Here is a 13,035-nt window from a genome sequence, read left to right on the forward strand (position 1 = left end):
TCATTTTAATTTTTTATCTCATCCTTTTATAAATTCTTTCATTTATTAAATAAAAATAAAAATTAAATTTGTTTTTTGTTTATCTACTATAATACGAAATTGGTTATCGTCCTTAATCCAAACTTTAAACTATTTAGGTGTTTGTAGTATGAAAATAATTAGAATAAGATCTTTTTATAGAATTGATTCAATTTGATATTTCACTTCATCAATTTATAAAGTAGTTATAGTTGACATCAACACTCTGCAATTAAAACAACAACTAATTTTGAAAAAAAAAAAATCTGTAAAACAAACTAACAAACATTTCAAAATAAATATGTTTCAATAATTTTCATATTATAAGTATCTGGATGATCTAAAGTTTGAACTAAGACTAAAACAAATTTAATGTGATAGTGCAGAAAAAGAAAACATATTTAACCATACAAATAATAATGACATGTGTTGTATTTTTTAAAATATTCAAAATACTTTTTATTTACTTAACATTTTTTTTAATCAGATTTACTTAACATTTACCATATAGAACATGATATTGTTTAAAGTATAAATTCAAATTAATTATGTTTACCATATAAAACACAATAGTATAATATTTTTAAATTAAAAAATAAAATAAAAATAAAATATATTAATTTATTAAGATGTGAAATATACGATTTTAGTGTTAAGGATGTTAATATATCAGCATCCTGTGGACCTTTTACAAAACCCTCATGCTTGCAAGTTGAAGAGACAACTACTATCTATATCTACATGTAATAGATATAACTAAATATAAGGTTGAATAAATATTTTCTTTAGGTTAAGTGACAAAAATCCATAACTTCATTTTCTTAAAATTTTGAATTGAAGATAACATTCTTTTGTGTTATTGACTGGGTGAAAATTTGCCCAACTATTCGCCAATCAAATAGGGATATAATTAATCCAAATCCAATTTATTCATATTCTACAATCAGTTATTGATATAATTAATCCAAATCCTATTCAGTCATCACCTAAATGCAGTGAGATACTAATCAATAAAAAGCATTTGCATGCTCTTAAAAAGTAAGACTAATAATGGCATGCCTATTAACAAGAAAATATTGGACATTAGTCATGAAAAGGTAGAAAGAACAGAGAGTACCAATCCTAAAAAGGAGTCATTGTCTAATGGTAAGTTCAGCCCTTAGATGAAGTAATCCCTTGATGAAGTATTGGCTATCCTCAGCTATGAATGTAGTCCATGGTATAGCAAACAGGTTCCTATGCCCCACAACCTTCCCTCCAGTGAAAGTATATATTCCTTTGCGTATGGTTATATACTCCTCAGTGAATTTTGATCTAGCAGCAAATTCACATTCAACACCAAGAGAATCTGACTCTTTTAACTTCACTGCTAAGAAAAGGCCAAAGCAATAGAATGGGTTGTGGTGGTCCACATCGCAGCCAACTGACAAGAAAAACAACTCCTTCCCTAGGTGGAATGCCTTAGAGTGAATTCTACCATTAGGAAAACATTGTGCACATTCTTCTTTCTTTAGGTCAAGGTATATCACACCCCCCGGACGAGGCAATGCAAATTCAACCAACTTCACACGTTGGCGGTGCATGTAAGCCCGCTCGACATACCGAGAGCAGGTGGTGCCGGCATCCTGGGCAGCGAGAGAGCGTTTTCGACATGGTGTCTCTGCCTTGAAGAAAAGAGCTTCAAGAACAACCTTTGATGCAAAGTCAGGATGGAAGTGGTTGCATTTCAAGACCATCTCCAGTTTTCGGCAGCTCATGTGTGGAAAACGTATGAGTCGACCAAGGCGTGCTCCAAGGACTTCTTGCCGGTCCTCAGTTTTGGGATAATGTATCCTAGCCCACTTGATCACAAACTCATAGACATCATCCTCGGAAGGTATCAGGAGGTCATCACTAGACAGCACTGCTTCAATGGCAGCTAAGGGCAAATTCAGTGCTTCATCTACAAACCTAGATCACTCGATGAAGAAGAACCTTACAAGTCCATGAGTTTGCAAAATAAAGTATGGGCCAAGAGAAAAAAAACTGCAATAAATAATGGTTGAAGAAAAAACAAAATCACCCAGATAAAGGAAACATGTCGAGTAAGAAACTTACTTTGTTATGTCTCTGTAGTGTGACGCAAGAAACAACTTTGCTGTCTCTATCAGTGCTTGAATTGCATCTGACTTCAAAATGCTCGAAGGAAAATCCAAATAAAGTAAGGCAGACTCACAAGTCATAGGCCTTAACCCCAACATCCTAGTGCAATAACTTATGCATGACACAACATCAAATTTATCAGCAGCCATCAGCACATTCAATACAGAAGCAGATGTCGTGCTTGATAAAGTATGACTATACATGAAATTAAGTAGGTCCATAACGGCAGCCTCTTCTGCTCCAATGATAGTTTAAAAAGAAAAGAATGCTTTAGCTGACATTTGTACATTAAAAAACTAGCATAAGCATTATAAAGTCTACAAAATAGAAAAGGGAGGAGAGGGTGGGCAACCAGAAGGACAAAGCGACAAAAACCGTCAGCTCATGTATATCCTGCAATTACCAGAATTGTGGATACGAAGAGTAACATTTTGTTGCTTAGACTCTCTCGTCACATTTGAAAACAACTACAGGAAGAATTATAGCAAGGAGTCATCTAAGTGTATGAGTACTTGGGAACAACCTCAAGAAGAACTAAAAAGCATATTGACATCAAAGGAAATTAAGTAGAAACGCAGCACTGGGCATAGTAAAGCAACGTACCTCATAAAAGAAGGGGCTTTTTGCTGCAAGAATTGGAGAACTTATATGTATGGTCCTAACTCTTAGAACTTTTGACCAACTCATGTCCAATAATGAATCATTTCCATGAGAAAATTCATCACCTACAAAAGTAATACTGTAAATCATAACTGTATCACAAGCTGACAGTTAAATTCATACATAAATATCAACAGAAAACATTTTTACAGCACAGATGCAGTTTGCTGGTGGAGATTATTCATCATGGTTATCACTGAAAACATCCATAAATTATCAGATCATAACCAATGAAGGTAGTCAGGAAGCACTTCCCAAACACAGAAAGAACTCACCAGTTGAACTTGTTTGGTATAGTTAGATTTAATTTGTTTGAACTAATAGTCACATAATGGTCAAAAGCACAAACTAACGAGTAAGTTCCAATCATTAAGCAGTATCCTTGTCATTAAATTTTCAATTCCTATATTCCCTGAACAAAATCCATTTCTAGTCTGTATTCCTATTACAAAACCGGATGATCAATTTCTTCTTAAAATTAAAAAATTTAGAGTCAGGATCATGGTAGCTAAAATTGGGATTCAACTAGTAAAATTCCATGATTTTAATCCCTTTGAATTCAACTATTCAAACAATAGATAAATCGAAGATGAGGTAAAAATGCTTCTTAAATCTTGATTTAAATCCAAAAATTGCATAAGAGGTAGGATTTTACAAAATCGCTTGTGATTCATTTGGACATTTGACATAACTCATTTTTTGCTGACCCACTTTCTAATTTTCCCTCACAACTCACCCCAAAACTGTACAAAGCATTCACTTCTTCGATTTGGTGAACCAACAAACCCTAATAGCCTATCTTCTTCTTCCTTCATTCTCCTTTGCAGTTTTTCCACTATTATCCAGTCATTCTTCTTAGACGTTGATATTCTTTTTCCATTCTTCCTCTATTCATACCTTTGTTTACAGGTTTGAGTTTTTTCACATTTTGGCTTTTGCGATCAATTGTCCGAATGCACCCTCTCTTCTTAGTTCTTACACTCATCTTGTTCAAAACCCGCAAAATAGATTAGCATCTCAATCCTCGGATTAGAGTATTACTATTTGCTTTGTGTTTAAGTTTTAAGCTTTGTAATGTGCTGTGAACTTGTGTTTCGGAATTTTCAATAAGTTATGATTTATGATTATGATGCATGCATGATATTTATGGGATATGAGATACCAATATGTATTTGTTTGGTAGTTTGTTGCTATTATTTAGATAATAAGTTCCTATTTTTAAGGGACTCTTCATGGAACTTTCCAACTTATAAATGGAGTATTTTATATGCCACAGTTGAAGAACAACTTACTTAGCATTGGGCAATTGCAAGAGAAGGAATTAACTATTTTATTTCGACTTGAAAGATGAAAGGTGTATCATCCAGAGAGAGGCTTAATCATAGAGGTGAACATGTCCTCAAATCGAATGTACATGTTCAGCACCCTCTGTATGCCTACAGAATCAGCATGCTTCAATGCTGTTACTAAAGACTCAGCGCATCTTTGGCATTGCAGATATGAGCATTTAGGCTTTAAAGGCCTGAAAACCTTCAACAGAGGAGATGGTGAATGGGTTACCACAACTTACGTCTCCATCAAAGTTATGCAAAGATTGTGTCATAGGAAAACAGCCATGAGAAGTTTTTCTAAAGAAAAGCACTTGGAGAGCAACACAAATTCTTCAAGTGCTGAGTTTGGAACTTTTTATAGGAAGGGTAGAGAAGATTAACTATTTGCTTATACAGATAAGTGACTATGCTGGAGATTCGGAAGATAGAAAGAGCACTTCAGGTATGTATTTTTACTAAATTCAGGTGCAATATCTTAGTCATAAAAAAAACGGTGGTTGTATGTTTGTCTTGCACTGAAGCAGAGAGTTCATTGCTGCAGCCCTCAAAAATAGTAAATGAAGTTTTCCCAAGTACGCTCTTCAACCATATAGATGTGAGGTTTCATTTCCTAAGAGAACTCACAAAGGCTGGTACAGTGGAACTGCTATATTGCTTTACACAAGAACAAATGGCTGACATTATGACTGAACCTCTCATGTTGAATGTCTTCTTAAAATTGCGTGATATGAACGAAGGTTTTTCTCTGAACTTCTCGATACTATTCTAGCTCATTTATAACAATATTATGGATTTTGTAAAAATCCTACAATTCAATTTAGAACTTTACAACTTGTGAGTTTTACCTCCTTTCTCCCCATCAAGGTAAAATCCCAATTTTAAATACCTAGGTCAAGATTCATATACTCAGAAGACAAATGCATGCAAATTTGTATATTTACTGAATTATATTCAGTACTTAAGGCACGAGACGAAACCAACAACACCAAATGATTTGTCAGGAAATAAATAGCGGGATCTTGAAGCATTAGGGAGGGACTTCATGACTATAACAATCCAAGGTATTGAATTTTTTAAAAAAGGAATGGAACCATATGTTAACACAAAAACCTGATGGTGATGCCTCAGTAATTGCCACAGCTTCCTCAGCATCTGATAAATTACAATTTACCTTTTCCTCGGTCTGTAAGAGGACATCACTACCTGTTAAATGGAACCATTTGAATTTTTCAGGGACTTAGCAAACCAAATTAACAAGTTATAACTTACGAAGCTCGACACTGTCCTAAAAACTCAAACATACCTGGTGCTCATAAATCTTTGTAAATTTATATAATTTATAATTATATTATATATTATATAGACCCTTATCTGCGTCCTACATTTTAGATATGTATCAGTCTTCGTAATATCCAGTGTCTGTACTAGATAGATTATAACCTGGTAAGGACTACGCATGCCAATGATCACGCCCGAATTTGAAAATTCAATAAACCAATGAATAACTTCTAGTGTTTGGGATACCACAGAAACAACAAATATGACAAAACATGTGGGAAATTTGAGTTTATTCTTAGACCTAGCAAATTTAATTTAAGAAGTAGTAGCAGAATTAAAGTGTCTGAGTGGAAGGTACCTTTCAGAAGACCGTGTCTGCTTCTCTTGCGACTGGGAGCTACGGTGGAGAGAGAACGGGATTGGGTGCGGCTGCAATGAGGGTCGGGTATAACCTCAATGTTGAGAATTCGGTCGGAGAAATTGATATTGTCGAATGCGAACGAGAAGTTACACTCCAAACCAACATCATCAGTGTCTCTGTCTCAGTCATTTTAAATCCTTTGAATAGAACCATACGTGCAGCAAGAACAAACAAATGAGGTTTTAGCATTTGCAGAGAAGTAACCAACAAACTAACCCAAACTCATTTCTCTTTTCGTCTTTATTTTGTTTATTTTCTGCGAAAACAAGGTTACATAGATATATACTGAGTTGTTTTGGTAACTGCAAAAATTGACTTGTACTGAGAATGATATATTTAAAAAATATTTTGTTTTTTTAATATTTAATAGTTATATAAATTTAATTTAATTATTTTTTTTATTATTATTATTAGTGAAAACAAAGATATTATTGCACTTGTATATCTATATTTATTTTTTTATCATTTATATATAATTATGTTTAATAATAAAAATTAAATAAAAGATGTCATTATTTTTATATTTATATTATTATTATAAATTTATAATTTATTCTAATAAATAAAAAAAAATATATATATATATATATATAAAAATCCAAATCCACCGTTATCAAACATAATAATTATAAATGGTAAATTTTCAAAGCATAACATATATTTCTATATATATGTTCTAAACAATAAAACAATAATTTGTTATGTCACATCTTATTTAATACTTTTTCTTTAATTATTATATATATATATATATATATTATTACATGTGTATTTATATTTGTTTAATGAAATATAAATCTATTTGTATTTGTATATTTTAAATATTAAATATACAAAGAAATATATATTTTTAAAAAATATATTAAAAAATTCTTTAAAAAAAAATCTAATAAAATAAAAATTAATATTTTGAATGTCTTTATGCCAGTTATATAAAAAATAAATTTATTGTTATAGAATATTTTTATTAATTAAATTATAACAATAATCAAATTGTATATAACATATCATTCATAATTTTTTTAATTTTAAAAAATTATAAATTTTTATTATTATTTTTTTATCCTTATCAAGATTAAAGAAAAAGTAAAATGAGTTATTATGATTGTTTGTTAAGTATTATAATTTATTTTATTTTAATAAAAATCGAATTACAACTTCAAATAACAAGACTAACAGAAGAAAAAAAAGTTGGTTATATTTATTTATATAATTTTGTTTTCCAAGATACTTACATTGGTAAAACAGTTTTTAAAACAAGACAGTAATAATTATTTTTATATATAGATATAATATATTTATATTTATTAAAATAAATTATAAGTTTATACTCTTAATATAAATATGTAAATAATAATATTTTATTTGATTTAAATATTAGTTTATTCAAATTCTCGAAAAAATTTAAGAAAAAATTTAATTTAACCATTAATATTAATAAAATTAAGTTTTACATTTTAAATTTACTAATTTAAAAAAAAATTGATTACAATTATGAGATATTTATTTAGTTTTACTTAAATCTAAAAGAATTATAAAATTTATAAAATTAAATATTTATACTTTTATATAAAGAGATTTTCTCTTTAAACAACCAAATTAAATAAACCAAAACTGGTTTTGGGTATACAATTTTTTTGTCTATTTTATCTTTATTTTATTAAATAAATATTTGTATTTATTAAAAAGATAAAAATTATTATGTAACATATATTTTTTTCTTTTATATAATATCATTTTATATAATAATATAAATATATAATTTTTTTAATTGAGAAATAAGTACCTTTTAACTTTATATCCCAACCTATTAAATGTATGAACAATGTGTCTATGATTAACCGAAAACACTCAACTAAATTTAACATTCGCATTGTCTGATATAATCAACAAGTAGGTTTGGTTTGGACACAAAGAACAGAGAACCCAGAAACCCACATGAAAACAAGAGTTTGGTAATGAAGGAGTGAAGTTATCTTGCATTTGGCATTGAATTCAGCAGCATTTTGATACCTCCTCCCAAACCAGAAACAAAAAAAGCTGTTTCATTACATGAACCCTGAAATTAAAAGCGGTTATAACGTCCGTTTTCACAGTTCAAACTCCAAACATCAAGCTCCAACCAAAAGGTTACACTAGTTTCTTAAACACCGATTCATATTCTTTCTTCTCGGATCTGAAATTTGGATGATAATTTCGACAAAAAAGAAATGCGTAGCCGGGGATCGCAAAACCGGCTATCTGGTGACTCTTTTGAATCACGCTTTTCTGCTCTCGTGCTAGCTATGATTGCTACCATGGCTACCATTTACGTTGCCGCCAGGTTTGTTCGTTAATAAGTCATTGTAATCTTTATTGTAAATTTTCCTCCTTATTCATCATTTGTCTTCTCAATTTCGAGTGTGGATCGCGTTTCGAGTTTTTGATGTATTATGCGCAGGCTATTTCAGGAGGCGGAAAGTAGGGCTTGTTTAATTGAAGAGCTTGAAAAAAGAATTGGTCTGGTATGGTGTTAGTTTTCTTCATTGAAGTTTGTATAGTCTTGTCTACACTGTGTAGCACGTATTTTTTACACTGGAATGTTCTTTTGTAATGAAGTGTGGACTGTACAATGCCTTTTTTTGTGTGTGGATGGGATTGCTCGTGTTTCCTTTTTAAGGTTTATTTGTCATCTTGAGATATCAATGAGGCAGTGTAGTTCATCCGATTTCAGGGTCAATCTGCCGTTTCTATTGATGATACACTGAAAGTTACAGCCTGCAGGTAATTTTCTTATGTTGTAATCTTACCAGTGCCATTTTGGTAAATGAATTTGAATTTGGCTTCGAATACTCTTTACCTGAGACTGCTGTTACCTTATTTTTAGGGAACAAAGTAAGAAGTTGTCTGTCCTTGAGACCGAACTAGCTGCGGCTAGACAGGAAGGTTTTGTTCCAAAGCAGTTTCCAGGAAATAATAAGAAGCATCCTACAAAGAAAGTACTTTTAGTAGTTGGAGTGATGACAACCTTTGGCCGGAGAAAAAACCGAGATGCAATCCGTAAGGCTTGGATGCCAGCTGGTACCTTTTTCGTTGTTTTGATTTCCTTTTACATGATTACTGTATATTGGCATTCTCAGCTTTATTCGGTGGAATACTTTCTATATGTGCCAAATAAATTCAGTGCAAACTTCAATTTTTGTAGTTTGGTTTCTGCATTCTATGATCTTGAGCTACTACTGAATAATCATGAATATCAGGCGTGCTGTTATTGTTTTTAGTTTTTCTTCAGTTTTATCATTTCCAATTTTTTTACTGAATGGAATAAGAGTCTATGACCTTCAACTGGGCAGAATGAATTACTTATGAAGTCATAACTCAAAAGTTTGACAGCAGGTGTTGATCACTTCTCAGTTTCAAGCAGTATACTATTTTCTGAACGTTTTTTCTACCACTTCTGTGGTTTTATGCTTTATTTTGGTTTATAAATGTCAGCATATTTGGTTATATGTTCAGGCAGTCACATTAATAATTTGTTTTCTTGAAATTCTCTTCTAGAAATATGATTTCATTTTTTAATCTTTCAGATTATTTTAATGTAGTCTGTAAAAGCCTTGCCAAAACAAAACTCATTGATACCCTATTTGCAGGTATAGCTATGAGAGATCTGGTTGATAAGAAAGGCATCATTGTGCGATTTGTAATAGGAAGAAGGTACAATTTTGGTGGTTCAAATTCAATTTTGCAAATGATTGGCTTTTAACATTATTATGCAGTGAAAACGGTGGAGACAGTTTGGACAAAGAAATTGAAACAGAAAGCAGTCACACCAATGACTTCGTCATTCTTGTATGTTAACTTTTATGATGATAGTTTCATGCGAGCAATATTTGATGGAAAATACAGATATTATAACTTTCCCGGTGTGACTACATGGTTTGTGACTGAATGTGTACACTTGACTATGCATTTTGGATATACTTTGCATTGTAAAGGGCTTGGTATAAAACTATGGCTTCAAACTTCTTTTTTTTAAATCCAGATTTTTGGAGTGTAGTTAATAAGTCTTTGGCCAACTTTTGTTCTTACCCCTTGTTTGTGGCGATAGACTCTTTAGATGCTTGGCATGACGTTATATGTACATAATTTAATACACGTGACAAACAAATATGATAATGTCATGTATCTTTATTTACTTCGCAGGATAATCAAGTGGAAGCCCCTGAAGAAAAAGCAAAAAAGATAAAATCATTCTTCATTTATGCAGTAGGCAAATGGGATGCTGAATTTTATGCTAAGTTCAATGATGATGTCTATGTTAATCTTGGTATGTGGTCCTTCATTCTTTCAGGCAATGAAAAATATAATACATCATGCATCTCATACACACACATAAAAGGCTGTTTTTAATAATTAGAAGATATCAAATATAGTGTTCCCCATGTTGCAGTATAGCTCCAGAGTGACTGCAGAACTTGCCATTCATGAAAATCAAACAAGGGAAAATATTGGTACTGATAATTTGATGATGAGCAGAAACCCCACCCGTGTAGTTATATAAATTTCTTGAATTCCTAGATAGTTATGAAGATTCATAACTGATGGCATTGATTAAAGCCAATTGGATTTAGTATATTTAGCTGTTGTAGTAGGTTCTTTGCTGTGTCCTTATGTGAAATAATTTCTTCTGTAGATTCCCTTGGAGGAGTGCTAGCTTCTAACTCGGACAAGCCCCGTGTGTATATTGGTTGCATGAAATCAGGCAATGTTTTCTCTGAGCAGTGAGTATAATGCTTCATTGGGAAATAAGAACAGTTTATTATGGTATTAGAATTCCCTTTTCTAATTCTGTCTGAATCTTGTTTTATAGGACACATAAATGGTATGAGCCAGACTGGTGGAAATTTGGGGATGGGAAATCGTGAGTAATACAGACTTGAAGTGTTAGTTTTATTTCTTTTCTTTTCTTATGAGATATTGATTTTGATACAAAGCTAAAAGTTCTTTATAGGATATTACCGTGTTGGGAAGAAATTGCCAGTTCTTCTTAGTTCCAGTCTATATGATGCAATCACTTTTGTTTATCAGAAAAATTTAACCAATCTACTGATATCTTATCAAAAGATGTTTACAGTTTATGTGAATTCCTTGATGAGCTTATGCAGCAGTAGAAATTTGATCAATAATAATAAATAAACTGGATTTTTACAGTATGACAATTAAGCATTGACAATTTCCACTGAGAATGATGCATCTAAGTTGCAAACAACCCTCCAACATCATATGCCTCACAGTTGGATGAATGGAATTTTGGTTAAAGGTTTTTTTTCAAATATGATTGTGCGTATTTAAATTATAAGTAAAATAACCTAATGAATTGGCATAGTTGTTGAACACTCTGCGTTCACACTATGTGCCATGTTGCAAGGAAAATTCGATTTCCACCAACTGTTAAAACTCGTTGGAACAGTGACAATTAGAGTACTGCAAAAAGGATTAGTCTTTGGTCTAATGAGTCAGAAGAAACTCATGACAAGACAAAAGAAATACAAGTAAAATAATTATAATGATTACAGTTTTTGGGGGAAAAAGACTTTCCTCAGCTTTTATAAGAACAAATGGCATGAGAGAGTTCTTTGAAAAGCCTATCTAAGATCACCTATTAAAATATACTAATCATGGTATTAGATCCATAAATTGTTTTTCTCTCATCCTCTTCTTGGACTTTCTTTGTTGACATTCATATTCATGCTTGTATGATTCAGATACTTTAGACATGCTTCAGGCCAGGTCTATGTCATTTCAAAATCATTGGCTCAGTTTATTTCAATAAACAGGTAATTATTAGATTCAATTCTTTCATGATTGTTTCTAATTTTCACGTTGAAAGCTAAAGCAGCAAATAGTTTGTCCCAGATTTTTAAGTTTTTTTATGTGATTTAGTCTGGTAGGTATCCAAACATGAACTAAGAATGTTGTATCAATTTGGAGTGTTTACTTTGCAGTTTTATGCTCCGCACATATGTAGACGATGATGTAAGCATTGGGTCTTGGTTTATTGGGCTTGATGTACAGCACATTGATGAAACAAAACTTTGCTGCTCCTCCTGGTCCCCAGGTAAATTTCTTGTTACCCTCTGTCTTACGTATACACATCGTATGAATAATATTACACAAATTGACCTAGTTGTTTTAGGCTTTATCATAAGTAACGGGCTTTTAGGGTGGAAGCGGTAAAGTATTACAAACAGCGTATCTTTTTTTCTTTAAAAAAAGAGATTTGACATATATGCACACACAAAAGAGGTGGTGATGCATTTAACTATTATTTATTGTTTTCTTCTCATCTTTCAGGGGCAATTTGTGTAGCAGTATGACGGATTTCCACTGGCAATTAGAGTGATGAACCATCTATGGTAAACAGAACCTGTTACTTCCTCTATCATCATTTTTGTCTCGGGTGATTTCATTATGATAATTTCATCCAGTTGTTGATTCTTCAATTTGAATGGGGGCAGCTGTTGGTTCTAGTATGCCTGTGACTCGAGATACTTGCATGCTCCTCAGAATGGTCTAAGGCATTGACAAATTGGCATCATGTTTATCTATTTTGAGAAACTGTTCTTTCTTCATTTAATTGTGTAATATAAATAACTCTTGTCTATCCTGGTTAAAAGTTTTCGACTCATGGAAAAAATTAAAGTTTCATAGCAACTTAATTATAGGATTTAAAAAAAAAATTAGACTTGAGACATACATGTTGAATCTATGTGATGCATCCATACCTCTTGCCTAGTTCATTTATTTATTCTTTGAATAATAGGAACATATTATTTAAGACATTGGCATGTTCCTTTTATACCTTATTATTTACATGCAGTATTCCTTTTATATATTTATACTTAGACTTGCTTTGAGTGGAGATAGATTAAGTTGATTTACACTACATCAACCTAAACGATGTTACACTTCTCATTCATTGAATAATAATTATAAAAGAAATTATTAATTTTGTAATTAAATGTAGATGTAAAGGTACATCGATAGGACATTTATTAATTATGTCTAAATGTTATGAAATTTGAAGATTTTAATGAAGCTTAATGTCCTTATCATTCTATGACATGTAGTTATTTATGATAAGTCTGTTAATTTTTATAATTATTTTAAAAATTGTGTTTACAATGATTTCTCATTATTAATAGT

At 31.5% G+C, this 13,035-nt stretch overlaps 2 protein-coding genes across 9 annotated transcripts; one reads left to right on the forward strand and one right to left on the reverse strand.

Annotated features, from left to right (window-relative positions):
* Positions 1 to 1,009: 1,009 nt before the first annotated feature.
* On the reverse strand, positions 1,010 to 6,156 carry LOC137811462 (BTB/POZ domain-containing protein POB1). Of its 5 annotated transcripts, none has more exons than XM_068613229.2 (6): positions 5,788 to 6,156; positions 5,262 to 5,354; positions 2,764 to 2,885; positions 2,564 to 2,627; positions 2,116 to 2,395; positions 1,010 to 1,968 (listed from the first exon to the last, which is right to left on the reverse strand). In XM_068613229.2, exons 3-6 carry the CDS (start codon positions 2,845 to 2,847, stop codon positions 1,152 to 1,154), a joined length of 1,245 nt encoding a protein of 414 aa, XP_068469330.1. In that variant the 5' UTR covers positions 2,848 to 2,885; positions 5,262 to 5,354; positions 5,788 to 6,156; the 3' UTR covers positions 1,010 to 1,151. The 5 variants fall into 5 exon arrangements, with proteins under 5 accessions (XP_068469330.1, XP_090154719.1, XP_068469331.1 ...); XM_090298594.1 differs by having other exon boundaries at positions 1,844 to 1,992; positions 5,788 to 6,079; XM_090298593.1 differs by lacking the exon at positions 2,564 to 2,627 and having other exon boundaries at positions 1,050 to 1,968; positions 2,116 to 2,271; positions 5,788 to 5,950.
* A 1,521-nt stretch (positions 6,157 to 7,677) lies between these two features.
* LOC137811464 (hydroxyproline O-galactosyltransferase HPGT1) lies at positions 7,678 to 12,671 on the forward strand. 4 transcript variants are annotated; one of them, XM_068613233.2, is made up of 13 exons: positions 7,678 to 8,173; positions 8,291 to 8,354; positions 8,564 to 8,613; positions 8,717 to 8,910; positions 9,480 to 9,543; positions 9,606 to 9,678; positions 10,033 to 10,156; positions 10,523 to 10,610; positions 10,700 to 10,750; positions 11,595 to 11,666; positions 11,835 to 11,947; positions 12,184 to 12,245; positions 12,318 to 12,671. In XM_068613233.2, the coding sequence occupies exons 1-12, from the start codon at positions 8,061 to 8,063 to the stop codon at positions 12,204 to 12,206; spliced, it is 1,029 nt and encodes a 342-aa protein (XP_068469334.1). In that variant the 5' UTR covers positions 7,678 to 8,060; the 3' UTR covers positions 12,207 to 12,245; positions 12,318 to 12,671. The 4 variants fall into 4 exon arrangements, 3 of the variants coding, with proteins under 3 accessions (XP_068469334.1, XP_068469333.1, XP_068469337.1); XM_068613232.2 differs by having other exon boundaries at positions 12,184 to 12,671; XM_068613236.2 differs by having other exon boundaries at positions 7,912 to 8,173; positions 8,717 to 8,889; positions 12,184 to 12,671.
* The last annotated feature ends 364 nt before the right edge of the window (positions 12,672 to 13,035 follow it).

This window comes from Phaseolus vulgaris, chromosome 2, assembly GCF_051622355.1.
Source record: "Phaseolus vulgaris cultivar YP4 chromosome 2, ASM5162235v1, whole genome shotgun sequence".
Lineage (NCBI taxonomy): Eukaryota > Viridiplantae > Streptophyta > Magnoliopsida > Fabales > Fabaceae > Phaseolus > Phaseolus vulgaris.